The 18,631-nt window shown below is 44.2% G+C and overlaps 1 protein-coding gene across 7 annotated transcripts in view; it reads right to left on the bottom strand.

The window, feature by feature from the left end:
* Window positions 1–18,631, bottom strand: part of PAIP1 (poly(A) binding protein interacting protein 1) — a 31,466-nt gene that overhangs the window by 12,567 nt on the left and 268 nt on the right. For 2 of the 7 annotated variants that reach the window (XM_036309239.1, XM_036309238.1), the window contains exons 2-7: window positions 17,412–17,557; window positions 12,191–12,376; window positions 8,170–8,282; window positions 3,054–3,165; window positions 1,621–1,746; window positions 298–321 (exon numbers count right to left, since the gene is read on the bottom strand). In XM_036309239.1, coding sequence (XP_036165132.1) covers window positions 298–321; window positions 1,621–1,746; window positions 3,054–3,165; window positions 8,170–8,282; window positions 12,191–12,376; window positions 17,412–17,507 — 657 coding nt within the window. In that variant the 5' untranslated portion in view covers window positions 17,508–17,557. Of the gene's footprint in view, window positions 1–297; window positions 322–1,620; window positions 1,747–3,053; window positions 3,166–8,169; window positions 8,283–12,190; window positions 12,377–17,411; window positions 17,558–18,061; window positions 18,529–18,631 lie in introns of those variants that run through there. The other 5 variants (XM_036309232.1, XM_036309234.1, XM_036309233.1 and 2 more) reach the window with 5 other exon arrangements.

Genomic DNA, 18,631 nt, shown 5'->3' on the forward strand with positions numbered 1-18,631 from the left:
TAAGGTAGGTTGTACAATTTTAATCAATATGTCACTTTTTGAAACATGCAGGGTGCAATAAGTATTGAAGCAACGAATTATAGCAATCAGGAAAATGCAAACTGAAATGAGGTTTTCCTTTTTACATCATCTGACAAAACCAACCCCAGGATTGCTTGCATCTATCACTGATAAGGATACAGATGGGAAGAGGGGTGGGAATACACTGTGGTTAAGTGTTTGGAAGAGAAATTTGGCATGACAGAAGGTCCCCACCTTATGACGGTTAGACTTACAATTTTTTTTTTAAATCCTCACCTGAGGATATGTTTTCTTTCTTTCCTTTTTACAGATTTTCGAGAGAGAGAGGAAGGGAGAGGGAGAAACATCGATCAGTTGCTGCCGGTAGGCACCCCAACCGGGGATCTAGGTTGAATACTCGACCTTTAGGTATATAGGACAGTGGTCCAACCAACTTAGCTACACTGGCCAGAGATATAGTTATATATTTTTTAAGTATATGTTTACTGATTTCAGAGAGGAAAGGAGAGGGAGAGACAGAAACGATGAGAGAGAATCACTGATTGGCTGCCTCCTGCATGCCATGCCCATGCTTGGAATTGAGCCCGCAACCCGGGCCTGTGCCCTGACTGGGAATCGAACTGTGACTTCCTGGTTCAAAGGTCAACACTCAACCACGGAGCCATGCCAGCGGGACTAGATTTATAACTTTTTTTTAACTTTACAGTGGTTCAGAGGCAATAAGCATTCAGTAGAAACTAGAACTGCTTTGAATTTTTTATCTTCCCCCAGGCTGATGACTTGTGGTACGATCCTCTCTCAGGATGCTGGACAATGGCTATGAGCCACAGCTCCCAGCAGGTATGTAATCAGGAGAGCAAACAACCGATACTCAACCGTGTTTGCATGTGGTGGATGATTCTGCCCAACTGCAGCCTAATGGAAGTGTTCTGAGCAAGTCTGAGAACTTGCTTGGCGAAGCTCTGTGGTTTGGTAAGTTAGGTGTATTAAATGTATATTCAACTTACAATATTTTCAGTTTACAGTGGGTTTAGGTAGACATAACCCCATCCTAAATCAAGGAGCATCTGTACTTATCAAATTAGGGTAAACATGCTCTCTGGTCTACCAAACCTATGTGCAGGCATTTAACCTATATAAAGACGATGAATGATTATCAACAATACTGCCGAGACTAAATTAAAAGTAATCCACTGTTCGGCAACAATGGGTAAACAATGTGCATGTAAACACCGGAATACTGGGAAGCTACTGCAGAAAGAAGTCAATTTGTGTGCCACGCAAAGATCTAAGATCTTCCGTAGGTGGTAAAGCAGCAGAGTCAGATGGTACTTATGAGATACACCTACAGATGTGGGGAAGGAAGGGGCACTGCGAAGGACTCCCATTTTCACTCTAAAATCCACTTCTTACAGTAAATAAGCATGTATTGCTTTTCTAATATATTTAAATTCCAGAGCAAAATAAAATGTCAATATTTAACTTAACTATGTTGAATTCATTTGTGTACTATATATCTACTTTCCTTTCTCCAAATTATATGCTAGATGGGTAGAACAGTTAGTTACGCTTTAAGGAAAGAAAACAAGTAAAACCTACCTTTAGTAATTTTACTGCGCAAATTAGGTTATCATCCACAGGGTTAGAAAAGAGGGCATTCAGCAACTCCCGAAGACCAGCCTGAAGAATATCTGCTCTTGTAACCTGCCCATTTGTTCCTTTGATCTTTGGGGATAAAAGAAAATGAACAGCAACTATGCCAAAACATGATACAGATAGATAAGTGATCTAACAAAGTGTTGGCAAAATAAGCACTTTAGAACAATACAAAAATCATAGTGACACACTCTAATACCTCCACAAAATTAGACTTACCTTACATATAACTAAAATTTCTAATAGAACTAGTCAACTATAGGTCAAACTTTTCATTTATCACATGTAATGTGTGGTCTGGATAACGTAAGCCTCCTTGAAAGTTACTGCTTCATGAAGCATCTCTAGTCTACTAAGCTACCTCCCCCCTTTTGGGGAACACACAGCATTTTACTCTGCGGTTCATATACTGTTTACAAATACTCTGGTTTTGCATGAGAATGGTCTACGTGTCTTGGCTCTCTGGCTGGAAGAACCTCAGGCTCGAGAGCCATGCCTGGTCTTCCCCCTCCCCCACACAGCACCATAACTTCCACGGAGAAATGCAGAGCATCTTAAACGGCCCTCCGTCCAAGGCACGTTTGTATGGGTGCTCTTATTGTGGCTCAAAACAATAGAAAAGATTAAGACATGAAAGTTTTATAAAACTGAGCCTCTGTGATAAAAAGGGACAGTCAAGTGGGCACTGGATTGGATGAAGACTTGTAGATGCCCTGATGTACATCTGATGGTGGATTCTTGTCTTTTCAGTGGTGTTTATGGTGCTAAGTCCCCAATTCAGGCTTAAATAGATAAACCTGAATCTGAGACTAACTAGTCAGGACTAGCTTGTCAAAGAACAAACTGAATATCCTTTACAAAGTACTATCTCGACTTAAATTGCCTACTAACCAGCATATGCTCACATACCACCAATTTACAAACAAGATTAGCTGTACCCTTTGTACAAATGCATTTTATGTGAAAGATTAACATATAAAACAGGACCAAGACCTAATCTGGGTGAATTGGGTATAACAACCAAACTCTAGTCTCTCCCCTCTTCACTCACAGATTTATGTCCTGTAGGTCAAGTTGTTTTTCAGTCACCATCTGAATGTCAACATGTTACGTGTACTAATGTCCCTGAGGCAAGAATCCAAAGAAGTATGCATGTCTACATTTTAAATGCTTAAACACCCATGGAGCACATGAAGACTTTCCAATGCTCAGAACCCTTGCCCTGGAACAGGAAGACAAGCACTGAGTCGTCATTTTCTCTCCTATTTCTCTCTTTATGTTGTAAAAGTAATGTAAACACAAATTCCTTATTGAGATCAATTTGTTCGCAAGCTTTCCTTAACAAAAGTACTTAACAAAAGAAAATGACTCCTCACCTCCAGCTTAAGATAAAGTTCTCCCAGAAAGAGCACAAAGGCATGGAATCGTTTTCGAGTTGCTTCATCCCCCTTTGCAGCTTGATCTCTAAGTTCATATTCGGTCCGACATCTAATAGAGATAAACTTTTTATAATCTCACATTGCTTTGTTTTTTAAACAATCAAACAAGATGACCATTTGTTGGTCTGGTTGTTCACAAGCGATACAGAGGCAAGTGCAATGCACCACGGCCCTGACTTTCTATAATAAAAATGTTCCTGACTAGTGCAGAGACCAGACTACACGTCATCTTCTCTTACTGAGATGCCTGGTTTTAAGAACTGATAGGAATAGTTGAAAATAAACCTATGAGATCAAGTGGTAGTTAAGTTTAAACAACAAAGGTTTTATGAGGTTCACATAAAGTGGCACTTTTTTTTTAACCCAACCTGTCTCTGTAAAATGTTCTCTTTCTAATACATGAACTTTGAAACAGATCTTTAAAAATACATAAATATGGCCTCCATCTACACTGAAAATAAAATGAATTCTTATTAAGCCCATTATCCTTGTAATTTTCAGTATAGAGATCAGAGAAAAGGGGAAGTCCCCAATTGAATAGACACATAGAAAGCAACTGATTTGGTCTCTATTCCTAATAGAGACTGAAGGAGTCAAATAACTTACTTCCCCCTGAACTGGCCCATTTGCCTTACATAAGTAAAAAAAGGAAGCTTCATGGACATAGTTCCCACAAGGGTTCTAAAGCCATCACAGCGAGCCTGCTGCTGCCTGTCAGTGAATTAGAGGGTCAGCTACTGCTAACGCAGATTTTTAAACGGACCTTTAACCGTTACCATGTTGGTGGTCAGTGTTTTTCCTTATCTTTATTAGGAAGGTGGTGATAAGGTAGGACAGTTGTGTTTTCATAAAGTTAATCTTGGCAGTTCTTTTAAAGACCAAGGGAGGAACTCATGGAGACTAAATGGCTTTCATTCATAAAGGACCAGTTTAGGTTGCTTTGTAAAGCATTTTTTTTGGAAGAAAAAAGAAGTCACTTCTCGACGAAGGATTTATCTTTATGAATCAACCATAAATACACCCACGACAGCTCTAGCTGGTTTGGCTCAGTGGATAGAGCGTCAGCCTGCGGACTGAAGGGTCCTGGGTTTGATTCCAGTCAAGAGCACATGCAGGGGTTTCGGGCTTGATCTCCAATAGGGGGCGGCATGCAGGAGGCAGTCGATCAATGATTCTCTCTCGTTATTGATGTTTCTCTCTCTTTTTCTCTCCCTTTCTCTCTGAATTCAATAAAAATATATTTAAAACTAGAGGCCCAGTGCACAAAAATTTGTGCACTGGGGGGGGGGGCCGAGGGGGGGGCCTCAGCCCAGCCTATGCCCTCTTGCAGTCTGGGACCCCTCGGAGGATTACCACCTGCTGGCTTAGGCCCACTCCCTGGGGGATTGGCCTTAGATGGCAATCAGACGTCCCTCTGGCAGCCCTCGGGGGATGTCCACTTGCCAGCAGGGAGCAGGCCTAAGCTGCAGTCTGACATCCTTAGAGCTGCTGAGGAGGCGGGAGAGGCTCCCACCACCACCACTGTACTGGCAGCCGTCAGCCTGGCTTGCGGCTGAGCAGAGCTCCCCCTGTGGGAGCGCACTGACCACCAGGGGGCAGCTCCTGCATTGAGCGTCTGCCCCCTGGTGGTCAGTGTGTGTCATAGTGACCAGTCATTCCTAGTCATTCTGCTGTTAGGGTCAATTTGCATATTACCCTTTTATTATATAGGATAGAGGCCTGGTGCACGGGTGGGGGCCAGCTGGTTTGCCCTGAAGGGTGTCCCGGATCAGGGTGGGGGTCCCGCTGGGTGCCTGGGTAGCCTGAGTGAGGGGCTAACAGGTGTTTGCAGGCTGGTCACACCCACTTCGGGCTGGGAGTCCCCACTGGGGTGCCTGGCCAGCCTGGGTGAGGGCTGATGGCTGTTTGCAGGCTGGTCAAGCCACCCCCCCAAGTGGGGACCTTCACCCCATGGAGGTTTGGTCAGCCTGGGTGAGGGGCTGAGGGCTGTTTGCAGGCTGGCAACAGCCCCTTCAGGGTGGGGGGTCCCCATTGGGGTGCCTGGCCAGTCTGGGTGAGGGGCTGAGGGCCGTTTTCAGGCTGGCCAAGCCCCCCAGCGATGGAAGCTCCCAGCCTCTTTTTTTCTTTTTTTTTTATTCTGGGATTTATTTACCTTCTATAATTGAAACTTTGTAGCCTTGAATGGAGCTCAGAGCCAGCCAGGGCGGGTGGGAAGCTTAGCTTCCTCCATCGCCAGGGGCAACCCAAGCCTCCTGCTCGCTCCAGCTCTGTGGCCATGGCCGGCTGGAAGCAAGTATCTGGGGTTTATTTATCTTCTATAATTGAAACTTTGTTGCCTTGAGTGGAACTCAGAGCCAGCCACAGCAGGCAGGAAGCTTGGCTTCCTCCATCACTGGGGCAACCAAGACTCCTGCTTGCTCTAGCTCTGTGGCTGCGGGACACCATTTTGGTTGGGTTAATTTGCATAGTCACTCTGATTGGCTGGTGGGCATGGCTTAAGGCATAGCAAAGGTATGGTCAATTTGCATGTTTGTCTTTTATTAGTGTAGATTAATAAATAAATACACTCAGGACAGCTTACTGGGCACCTGTGTGGCTGATTCCGATGCTTACAAGCTGCATTAAATGAGCAACATCTTCTGTGCAAGTCAGAGACAGAAGGTATTTGTAACCTTCTCATACATATTAATTCCTCACCAGGAAAAAGTTGGGATATCTATAAATAGAACACTGTGGTTAATAATGGAAAGGATCAGTTAATTAATGCCAATTCAGTTATCCAGGCACCTTGCTGACTATTCTCCTTCCTCTGACCTTTCTTTTACGACTTTGCAGGTAAAATCTTTGAAATGACCTCCTTTTGTTTTATAAACGCTAAGCTATTATGCATTAAGATATGTGAATGTATGTGCAAAAGCAAATTCCTACTCCTGTACATGGCTGATTATCTGGGTGGGAGAAAAGAACCTAAACCTTTTTAAGCTTAAGAGTTTCAACTATAAAAGGACCACATGCTTATTTCAGAAAGGTTAAAGCAGAGAAAAATAACAAAGTCACTGCAACCCAGCAACAACTGCTGTGAAGGTAACTTCTGTCTTCTTCAAGTGTGTATATACTGTGAAGTTAGGTATGCCCTGCTTCTCACTAGTTATATCATTAGCATTTTCTGTGTTGACATCTAACAGTATCAAAACTACAGAAGCATACAGGGGCAGAGTCAGAAGACTGGGAAGAGGGCTTCTCAACCACAGCCACACGGAAGAATCCTTGGGAAGCTTTAACAAACCATGCCGGGCTCCACCTCAGTCCATCATGCTGGAATTTCCCAGCATGAGGCAGTGGCTCAGCCCTTTCACTGTGTCGCCAGGGTGAGCAGCAGAGAAGGGCGACCTTCCTTCCATCCTACTCCTGGAAGTACCTGCTCTCACATCTTTCCAGAAGCTTTAATTTGCGTTTCTTTAACTACAGGGAAGGTTAGATATCTTTTCATAACTTTGTCATTTATATTTTTCCAAACTGTACCCATTCAGAGCCATTCCAAATATTTCTAATGAAATACTAGTCTTTTTCTTACTCATTCCTAACAGGCCTCTCTTTTCATCCTATAGAATAAAAGGCTAATATGCAAATCAACTGAACGGCAGAATGACTAGTTACTATGATGTGCACTGACCACCAGGGGGCAGACGCTCAACGCAGGAGCTTCCTCCTGGTGGTCAGTGCACTCCCACAGGGGGAGCACCATTCAGTCAGAAGCCAGGCTCAACGGCTGGTGAGTACAGCAGCGGTGGTGGGTGCCTCTCCCGCCTCTGCAGCAGCTCTAAGGATGTCTGACTGATGGCTCCTGGACTGCAGCGCAGGGTGAGGGACACCCCACCCCCACCCACCGAGTGCATAAATTTTATTCATGCACTGGGCCTCTAGTATTAAATAAATGAGGTCATTACCCTGTGTTATATATTTTTACTTTAGTTCATATAAACTTATGACCCCCCCCAAATATTATAACCTATGTGTAATTAAGTTTAATCTCTTGCTTTAGGGCCTGTGGGCATCATGTCTTGCTTAAAAGGGTTTTACCAACCTATGATTTTTGTTGGCAATTTCCGCCTATTATTTACTGTCTCACTTTCATTTAAATCTCCGTTGTATCTGAAATATATTTTGGTGTGAGGAGGCAGGAGCCCATCTTTGCTTTGTTGCTCTCCCAGCTGTGTTGGCAGCACACTTTCTCTCATGCACGTGGACCTAAGCCACCACCAGTAAGCTTGATGTCCATGTGTTGCTGAAGTTACTTCTGCATCTTCATTCTGTTCCCATGCAGGCTAACCACACTGTGCAACCATTCAAAGTATCTCTAAAGAACTAACGTGCGAACTATAATAAACGCAGACAACCTTGTTGTTGAATAAAACTCAAAATATAAGAAAGTTAGTTCCCCCAAATTAGTTTATGAATTCAGTGTCATCCAAAAAATACCTAATAAATACCAACAAGAGTTATATAATTTCACATGCTGATTCTGAAGTTCACTAGAGAAAAAAAGCATGCAATAGCAAAGAAAATTCCACAAAACAATGGGGAACTAACTAGACCAGACATTAAAAATTAGAGCTTTTAAAAAACAGCATGGTAATAAAACAAATGATGAATGGAATATAATGAAAGTCCAGAATCAAAACCCTAATAGAAGGATATGGTGTGATAAAAGTAGCAAGCAGTTCAAATCAACAGGGAAATGGACCGTTTCAAAAAAAGGGATATGGGAAAAACTGGCTAAACACATGGCAATTAATACATCAGATCCTTGCTTAAACCAAAGTACGAAAGCACTAAGAAATACATGGGATCATTTTTAAGAACTTGGGAAAGGCTTTTCTAAACATAAAAGCAAAGGCAGAGACCACTACAGACAAATACTGTTTAAGTAAGAATGGTCTGTTCTCTTCTTCCCTGCAACGTTCTATAATGTACAGTCTTTGGAAAAAAGGAATGGTCAAATTCTAGTACCTTCAAAAGTAGGTTTCCTTTAATTTCATATATTCACACTGACCTTTGAAGTAGCAATTGGCGGAAGTTGCCACTCTGTGAGCTAATTGTCAGGTGATGGGACAGGTAATTACACAGGCGAGCTCCCATGTAGGAGAAATTTGGAATGGACGTGGCCTTTCAAAAAGAAAAAAGTTTTGTATGACATAGGTACATCGTCATTAATGCAAACAGCAACATTCCAGAGAGGAAAAACATTTCTACTCCCCAAACAACCATATTGTAAAGAAAAATGTACAAGTATTTTATGATTGCCAGGCCTAAGGCAATTATGTTAACTCTCCCTCCCAACCTTACACCAAGAACCAGAGCCAGTACAAAGGAACATGTTTAAGGCAAGTCCCCCCATCATTTACCAGAAAGCAAGCGGACAGTATGTCTTTATACGAACCCATTTTTTCACAAAATATGTACATGTACCCGGTTGCATAGTGCCAGTTATGAATAAGAGTATCTGCCGAACTACTGTTCTGCGCTGCTTCTCAGCAACAGGAGGGAACCAACTCTGGCATCCAGTCGTCCAGAGTGAGGCTCCCAAGCCTTGTGCCATGACTTTGGACATCACTAAACCTCCCTGAGCTTCCGTTTCCTGATTCCTAAAGAGGTGACTAATGGTACCTGGTGTGTGAGATTAACACTTAAAGAACACCCCAAAACACTTGGGGTAAAGAGGAAGTTAAAATGGATAAGCCATTAAAAAAAAAAAGGACAGTGAGAAAACACTACATATCGAAGACTGTATGATATAGCCCAAGCTGTACTCAAGAAGTTTAACTTTCACTGTAGTCTTTAAATAGTAAAGAACATAGTTCATACGAAATGTTAGGTAAGAAAAATACACATTAAGAAGTTCAGGGACTTAGCCAAGGTCACAAAGGTAGTTAACCAGAGTTTAGATCTAACAAATGTCCTGATGCCCTTCTGACTCTATGCTGGCTCTACTAACTAGCTGTGGTAACCTCAGACAAGTCATTTAACTTCTCTGTTAAGATCTGTATAAAATGGGTATAATAATATCATGCAACCACTGAGGAGTAAATGAATTAACTACACGTCAAGTTTGGCATTGCGTGGCATGCTGTAAGTACTTTATAATTAGATCTTTTTATTTCTAATTATTTTCTTGCTTGCCTAAGACCCTAAACATTTCTCATCAAGAAGACTGACTTCTCACATTTCAAATTCAAAAAGTCTACTCTTCCCATTATTGGCATGGCCTGTATCTTAGTTTACTTTTAAAATGGTCACGCACAACTTAATGACAAGAAGTTCCACAGGCTGGTTAAGGCTTCCTGCTTCCCCACTACACTCTCGTTTACTCCCACAACCACTTGGATTCTTGCAGGTAAAATGTTTTACCTCTACCTGCATGAGCTGTAATCCCTCAGTTTAGACATCACTTCTTACTATTTCCTACCATAGAATATGAGCATTTAGACTTCACCCTGCTTAATCCCACTCTATTGTACTATTTTCCAACTCTTCCACCTTCCAATAACACCATGATTTTATTCCTTAGTTTTGTGTTTCCACTTACAGCTGACCATGTGATTATACTTATTCCTTTCTTATACAACTCTGTTTTCCCTAGACACTAATTTTTTTTTCTAGTACTTTGTTCTTTATGTATCTCTCAGATTTATTCTTAAACTCACTAGTTTGTAAATTCCTTAATCTCTTCCAACGTAGCACCTGTGCTCATCTCACCAGGGAAATCTTTCCTGGAGCCTCAGCCCCACTCCAGGGAAGCCTGGCCTTCCAGCTGCTATGCACATGGCTACTGTCTCAGCATCTCCCTTCACCATCGTGTGGGTGACACACACATCTGTAGAATTCCCCGCTTCCTCGTCCCCATGTCTTCGTCCTCTGTTTAGTTCCTTTGCTTTGCTGGAGTACCTTCTTCAATAATTTCTCAAGAAAGGTTACAATAAAACTTCAAACTGCTACTCAGTGCAAAAATATCTAATTTTTTTAGATTTTCTAGCAATCTTTTTGCCTCATTCCTTATCCTCATCTTTTGGAAATTCTGCATTATAAATCAGAGAGATTCTCAACTATCCTCATCTGTTTGGAATTCAACTTACTTAGATTTGCCAAGTCAGTTAACACCGTCACACCTGCTTTCTAGTCCCAAACTGGGACTTCTGTTCTCTTTCCCCACCTCAGTCCTCATGGCTTCTGGCCTTTCAAAATCCTCACACTGTCATTTAGTGGTATTTGGGGAAGAATCAAAGTTGGGTCTAAATATTTAATGTCATTTTTCTTTTTCTACAACAGGCCTTTTGTCAGTTGCTATGAGTAAATTCCCTCAATGGAATTTAAGAACTGTTGGCAAATCTGTGTATCACTGACCACAGAATGTTAATTTGCGGACAGATCACAAGAATTCTCGTGTTTTCTCTTCTAAAGCTTGTGGCCAATCACAAGAATTTTTAAAAAAGATATTAGCTTGTAAGAACATGTAATAAATAACTTCAAAATGCAATGGGCATTTAATTTTAAAGAGTGCCTTTCACATTTATGTAAAACGTTTTTTGTACTCGTTCAATAGAAACTTATCTGGTCACTGGGTAAAGCTAGCAATAAAACTACTGGTCCGCAATGTGTTAAGAGATAAGCCCGGAAACTGTAGTTTGTCAGGCTGCAGCCCTTCTGCCCGCCCTAAAGAACTATGACAGGGCAGCCTCCTGAGGAGTTAGAACAGAAGAGAAACCAGAAAAAGTTTAAGCAAGAGTGTAATTCTTCCATTTCTTATCTCACATTCTTTTTCAGTCCATTTAGAGGCTGAAAGTAGGTATCAGGACAAATAGAGTGGTTCCATCTTCCTACAATCTCAGGCGTTTCTGGAAACTTGAGAGTTGGCTAGGTCGATTTTCAATGGGTGTGTGTGGCAAGTACGCTGGTGTGCCACAGGAATTTTTAAATCATGCAATACCTGACTATTTAGTCAGGGGCACTGACCTCTTTACCCTTAGGCTGTCAAACAAAAAATGACAACAGTCAACATAACAATAGCTGTCTAGTGAGAATGAGTCAAAATTATACCTTTATTTTCTTGTCAGATCAGCAAAAAATACATTTTTGGTCTGCCACAGAATTTTAGTAATTAGTTTACGTGTGCCATGAGATGAAAAAGGTTGAAAATTTCTGGGCTAAGTAATATTAGGGTCCAGTAACAACCCAGAACAAATTGGAAATATAGTCAAATGAGATACTAGCTGGCAAAAAAGCCAACCTGTTTGCTATCATAATCACCCTTCCTATACATTCCACGTTTGAGTTGCTCATTTAGTGGTGACTCAAAGAACACTGAAGGTTCTATTTATGTTCACCTCCTACTCCGTTTTTGGTCAGTCTTACATGACCTTTTTTGCCTTAAAAATACAGTATTGTCTACTTTCCCTCCTTAAAATAGCATTAATGTGTCTGTGATAATATGCTAGCATCAAAACTAAACTTTATATGAAAAAATAATCTAGATATTAGATTTCCAAGGAATTAAGATGTAAATCCGTGAAAATTTGAAATAAAGACAAGCAGAAATGTTAAAACAAGACAGGGTGTTCTATGGTTTCACTTTTTTTTTTTAAGGACTCATTTATGAGACAAGTTCTCCCATGATCTTTTTTTCTCCCCTACTCCAATAATGCTCTATTATTCAACATCTAGGAGAAAATATTGCAGTCCTTTTAACGTGCTGTTAATTTCAGATCCCATAAAACAGAAAGAGGTGGGAAAAGGCATGATACTTATGGAGCCTTCCTCATAAATGCCTGCAGCCTCTTCCAATGCCAGTCTAGTGCCACGGCTACACGGATGCCTTTGCAATCTGGCTCCAGCCCTGGGTCCCCAACGACAGAAATTTTATATAACAGAGACCTAAACGCTCCCATGAACCATACAGTTAACAAGTGTGGAGGCAGGTGAACATGAACCTGGCCTCCCTCAGGGAGCAGCCACCATCCTTGGGCTTCGAGGAAGCTACCCGAGGACCATGCCATGCTACATACTACTAGCCGACCTACCTGTTGATAGACGAGTTCCACAAGTTCTTGCACGGCATCGTCTGTTGTAACCCAGCCATTCAGGGTCTCTGCAAACTGGTCAATTTCAGTTTCAAAACTGCCAGGCTGCTCTGTAAGATGATTCAAGAAATCCTGAACATATTCAGATAGAGTGGGATAATCCTCACAGCCATCCTCATAGGATTCCTGTAGATGCAAAGTTAAAAAGAAAAGTTTTAAGCGTGCAACTGGCTGAAATGAACATGAGGCAGCTTTAGGTCAAGATGGTTCCAGCACAAATAATTTTTTAAAGGATCTTTCATATATATGATAAAAGTTATTTTATTAATAAAACTAGAGGCCTGATGCACAAAAATTCGTTCTAGAGTAGGCCTGCCTTCCCTCCAACACCCGGGCTTCCCTCCTCCAGCAGCTGGCAGGCACCCAGGACCCAGGCTGGCTTCCCCCAGGCCGGCTTCCCCCAGGCCGCCCCCAGGCACCCAGAACCCGGCTGGCTTCCCTCTGGCCCCGGCTTCGTCAGGAAGGACTTCTGGAAGGATGTCCGGAAGACATCCGGTCTAATTAGCATATTACCCTTTTATTATTATAGAAGCTTAAGTCCACTTAATTTTGCCCAATGGCCAAAATGTTCTAACAGAAGGGCTCCATCTAGCCAGGCAGGGAATTGTCTTCTCATCCCTGACAGATTTACAAGATGGCTGACAAAGCTTAAACCAATATTTTACTATAATACCAATATCAAAATTAAGATTTTAATCTATTTATGGATATAATAAGATCTAAGATTTGCAACGGGAGGGGAGGAGGGGCCAGGGATATAGAACCAATGGCTGGCCACATGTAGCCCTAGCTGGTTCGACTCAGTGGACAGAGCATCAGCCTGTGGATCGAAGGGTCCTGGGTTTGATTCAGTCAAGGGCACATGCCTAGGTTGTGGGCTCAATTCCAAGTAGGGGGGTGTACAAGAGGCAGCCAATCAATGATTCTCATTCTTGATGTTTCTATCTCTTTCTCCCTCTCCTTTCCTCTCTGAAATAAAAAATATATATTAAAAAAAAAAAAAGAATGGCCACATGTAGCTAACTGACAAGGCCATGAGGATTCATTATATCATTCTCATATCCTAATAGATATTTGACAATTTTTGAAAAAAGCTATTAAGGCTTGTCATCTGTCTGTCTGTTAATTCTTAAGGACATGGAAATACATACAGTAAGTGACTATATAATTTCATCATAGTGTACAGTGGTAGGAGACTCTCTGACTGCCATATCCAGACTTCCATTAAAATAAACCAATGGGAAAAAAAGGAAAAACAATGGTCAGGAATAGGAGGATACAGAACTCAATGGTAAGAATAGACAGAGAGCAGGAAATTCTAGCAGTGGGATTAGGAGGACTGGAGATAGAATGGCTTAGAGTTCTGGAAGGGTTAAGAAAGCACAGCAAAAGCCTATCAAAATGGCTTTTAGAAAAAGCATGCTTTCTTTTTTTAAAGTTTTTGTTTATTGATTTAAGGGAGAAATATATGTAGAAACATTGTTGTTCCAATTATTTATGCATTCATTGTATGTGCCCTAACCGGGGATCGAAACTGCAACACCTTGGAGTATCAGGATGATCCTCTAACCAATTGAGCTACCAGCCCAGGGCAGCATGCTTTCTTGAAAGCAGATCCAGCTCAAGGATACCAAGCAATAGATTTTCATGTCTAAGAAGAAGACTCAAGGAGTTACGGGAGAACAGGCCAGGAGGCCACTAGAATAGAGGGTCCGTGAATGTAGGAATTTTTGTCCATGGTGCTCGCTGCTGTCCCCCAGTACTTGACTCAGGATAGGTGTTAAACTGTTGTTGAATGAGTGAGTGAATATAGCTAACTGTGGATTATGGTTACTGTAAGAAAAAGTTTCCCTCACAAGATCCTGCCCTGCCAGGTGGCTCAGTTGGTTGGAGCATCATCCTGTACACCAGTGGTTCTCAACCTTCTGGCCCCTTAAATACCCCTCATGTGATCTAAACATAAAATTATTTTCGTTGCTACTTCATAACTGTAATGTTGCTACTGTTATGAATCATAATGTAAATATCTGATATGCAGGATGGTCTTAGGCGACCCCTGTGAAAGGGTCGTTTGACCGCCAAAGGTGTCGCGACCCACAGGTTGAGAACCACTGCTGTACACCAAAAGGTTGCAAGCTGGATCCCCGGTCGGAGCACATACAGGAAGCAACCATCAATGTTTCTCCCTCTCTCTCTTTTTTCTCTCTTCCTCTCTTCTTCTCTCTCTTAAAAAAAAAAAAAAAAAAAGTCAATAAAAACATCCTCAGGTGAGGATTAAGAAAAAACGATCTTATCCTAAGAGTCAGGAGACTAAGTGGTTTGCGGAAAACTCTCAGCCGTGGCAGCTGGTTAATGGATAGAGGCTGGAGAATGTACCAGAGCAGGGTGGCAAACTTGAATGCTTAGAATCCAGGTGTATTCCAAGCAAATGAAGTAAGCCAGTGCGCAAATTCGAACTCACACACACTGTCTAAAGTGGCTGCTTCTATTCAACCAACTTTCACCAAAATAAGTCTGGTATGGCCAAATCTTATGATTTCATGACACCACAAAATTCAGATTGCAATATCTAATTTAAGTATTGGTAACTTATTAAAAATGCTTAAAAAAAAGGGCAACAACAGGGTCTAAGAAGACATACACGAGCCATTCTAGCTTGCAATCCATTCTAGGGAATTAAGCAGAGAAGAAGCTGATTAGAGGATATCAAAGGATGCCTAAAAGGTAGGTGCCAGTGGCTCAAAGTAAGTAGACTAACACAGCCATTACTCTGCTTTATAGCTAGCCCAGGAGTCACTTGTAAAACTAGTTGGTACAGAACCATGAAAAAACTACATCCCTCATCATAAAACAGCTCAGTCAACAGGGAGAAAAGCAGATGGAGAACTCTGTGGCTGTTAGAAGGTAAGTACCCTGAAGAGTTTATTCAACTACTCACAGGTCTCCAACGGTTTCTTTCATGTCTGGGCCAAATATAGTCTTCTGGCAAGAATCCAAACTAGTCTCCCTTCTACTTTACATGATTGATGGCTCCTTTCAGCCCAAATCAACTGCTCTTCCCATTATGCCTACACTTTCCAGCCCCAAAGCCTTTTCCTAGTGTAGTCTAAGATGCATGGAGATTCTAAAGCAGCGGTTCTCAACCTGTGGGTCGCGACCCCTTTGGGGGTCGAACGACCCTTTCACAGGGGTCGCCTAAGACCATCGGAAAACACATATATAATTACATATTGTTTTTGAGATTTATCACTATGCTTTAATTATGTTCAATTTGTAACAATGAAAATACATCCTGCATATCAGATATTTACATTACGATTCGTAACAGTAGCAAAATTACAGTTATGAAGTAGCAACGAAAATAATGTTATGGTTGGGGGTCACCACAACATGAGGAACTGTATTAAAGGGTCACAGTGCCGAGACCGGTTTGGCTCAGTGGATAGAGCGTCGGCCTGCGGACTGAAAGGTCCCAGGTTCGATTCCGGTCAGGGGCATGTACCTGGGTTGCGGGCACATCCCCAGTAGGAGATGTGCAGGAGGCAGCTGATCGATGTTTCTCTCTCATCGATGTTTCTAACTCTCTATCTCTCTCCCTTCCTCTCTGTAAAAAATCAATAAAATATATTAAAAAAAAAAAATTTAAAAAAATAAATAAATAAAAAAAATAAAGGGTCACGGCATTAGGAAGGTTGAGAACCACTGTTCTAAAGGATGGAATATAGTTTTCCCAGACTTTCTATCAAATATGGAAGGAAAGCAAAATAAAGGTAACAAAAAGGAGTGCCACCATTAGTTATTGGGTAAATACAAACTAAAACTACCAGATACTACACACCCACTAGAATGGCTAAACTTAAAAAAGAGAAAATATTAAGTGGTGGTCAAGCTAACACAGCAACTGGAAATCACACACTACTCCAAGCGTAGACTGCACAGTCTCAGGAAAACTAGTGGGCAGTGTCTACCAAAGCTGGCTACTTACGTCCCAGCAATTCCATTCCTTGGTATGTACCAAACAGAGGCGAGGGTGTATATCCATCGAGACATGGCCAGAAATAGCGGCCCTATTCATAATAGCCACAAAGTGGAAGCTACTCCAGTGTTCAACAGACCAATGGGACTGTGGTCATATCACACAATGGAATAAGTCACCTCTGAGAATAAGTCGCCTCCAATTACATGCTACACCATGGGTGAATTTTGATCGAATGAAAGTGAGAAACAAATGTAATATATTCAGGATGACTCCATTCATATAAACTTTGAGAAGAGGCAAAACTGTTATTGATTTCAGTGCTGGTTGCCCGAGTGTTCACTTTGTGAAACTTTGAGCTAACCTTCATGTGCACTATTCTGTTTGTTTTATGGCAATAAAGGTAAGAACACAGGAAAGATAGGACTTATGCTAAACTTATTATTTCATCAATCCAGAATGGTCCTGCCCCACTTACCTACAATTAATTGCTATGCATTTGTTTAGCACAACAAATTCCTTTCTACCCACCCCAATTGTGCTGTTTCATGCTGTTATTTAAGAAAAACATGACCAATTTTTTAAATTCTTATGTTATTGACAAAGATGAATCTGAAAGCTTACAAGTTCTTTATACCTATGTAAACACTTTATCAAAATCCCCTACATTTCCACAGAACAATAATTACCATCATCTACTTCAACTTAACAGAGCCCAGATGTGTACTTCTCAACATTCAAAAACCTACACCAACTAGTCTGCCTCAAAACCACTTTGATTTACCCTAAATCTATCAGTGGGCCTATCTTACTAAAGTCAAATTAAAAAATACACTTTGCCAGGCCCCTATTCTGTATGGTACTCATAAAGTCTGGCCAAAAAATTTCAGCTTTATAGGTTGAAGGGGGGAGAGGGAGCTTGCCTACATCAAGTTTTCCAGCCTCCAGACACTCTGCAGGTGCTGAGAACAAAACCGACGGGCATGTCTGCTCTCCAGCTCACACTCTGATACCCTGAACCGAACTACAACACACACTCCGGAGTCGGTTCTGCTTCCCCCAGCTCCATGCATGCATTCCTGTCTTTGTGTCCGCACAGAAAGCGCCGGCGTGCTGCTGAGTGAGGTCGGAAGCACGTTCGCCGGTGCATCTGGGCACCCCGAGCTGAGGAAGGGCGGTGCTCACCGTGTAGTTGGAATAACCCGAGGGGTAGAACTCAGGGGCGTTCGCAGACAGCTTGGACATCAGCACCGGGGCGACGACCACCTGGGGTTTGGCCATCGCGGGCTCCGAGTTCTGCAGGGGGATGCTGTCCTGGGGTCTCGTTTGTTCTGAGGATGGAAAAAAAAGGGGGGGGGGTGTGAGATGCCTCCACGCCTTTGTGTAATACACGATGTGCCGAAAAGCCACCTGAGAAGGGCTGGTTCCTGAGCGCCACACGAGGACCATCACGCGAGGCCCGGCCGTGGCAGGAGAGGCGCCGAGGACCCGCAGGAAGGAACAAAGACCCGCCGAGCTCCTCCCGGGACGCACGCGCCTCCGCGGCGCAGGCCCGGGGTCCCCTCCCGCGGCCGGAGGCGGTTGGGGAGGGGGGCGGCTCGCCCAAGATGTCCCCTCCGAGGGCGGGGAAGGGGCGGCGGGCCTCCTCCTCCCGGGACGCCGCCCGCGGGCCCGCGCCGGCCCCTCCCCCGCGGGCGCACAAAGGGCCCCCGCGGCCCCTTCCGGACCCGCCGCGGGCCGTGCCCACCCGACCCCGCGGGCCCCGGGGCGGCTTCGGGGGACGGGGCGGGACGGGGCGCGGGCCGGGGACCGGGGCGGGAGGCGCGGCTCCGTACCTGCGGGCGGCCGCGCGGGCCCGGCGGGGAGCTCGCTCTGGGCCCCTGGCGGCGGGGCCGTCCGCGGCTGGCGCAGCGGCGGCGGCGGCTGGAAGCCCGGCGCCGGGGGCTGCGGCGGGGGCCGCGTCCGCTCCGCCGGCCCCGCTCCGTTCGGGGAACCGCCGCCCTCCGGCCCGCCCCCTCCGCGGCCCAGGCCCCGGCTGCGGCCCCGACCAGCACCTGGGGCCCGATCGAAACCGTCCGACATGCTCCCGCTCCGCTCCGGCCGCGGCGGCGCTGCGCTGCGCTGCGCTCGGGGACGCGGGGGAGGCGCCCGGCCTCACTCGGGGCTCATGGACCGGCAGGCGCGGCCCGGCCTCGGGCCTCCGAGCGACGGCAGCTGCTGCCCCGGCGCCGAGCCCGCCCTCCGCGCCCGCAGCTGCCGCTCCGCTCGCCCTCCAGCCCGCCGCCCGCCTCCGCGCGGCGCTCCCGGCGGGTCACAGCGGCCCCCCGCGGCCCGGAGGCCCCGGCGCGCCCGCGCCCCGCTCGCGAGGGGGCAGCCGCGGCCCCGCCGGCCCGGGGCGTCTCGCC

Source organism: Myotis myotis, unplaced genomic scaffold (assembly GCF_014108235.1).
Source record: "Myotis myotis isolate mMyoMyo1 unplaced genomic scaffold, mMyoMyo1.p scaffold_m19_p_5, whole genome shotgun sequence".
Taxonomy (NCBI): Eukaryota; Metazoa; Chordata; class Mammalia; order Chiroptera; family Vespertilionidae; genus Myotis; species Myotis myotis.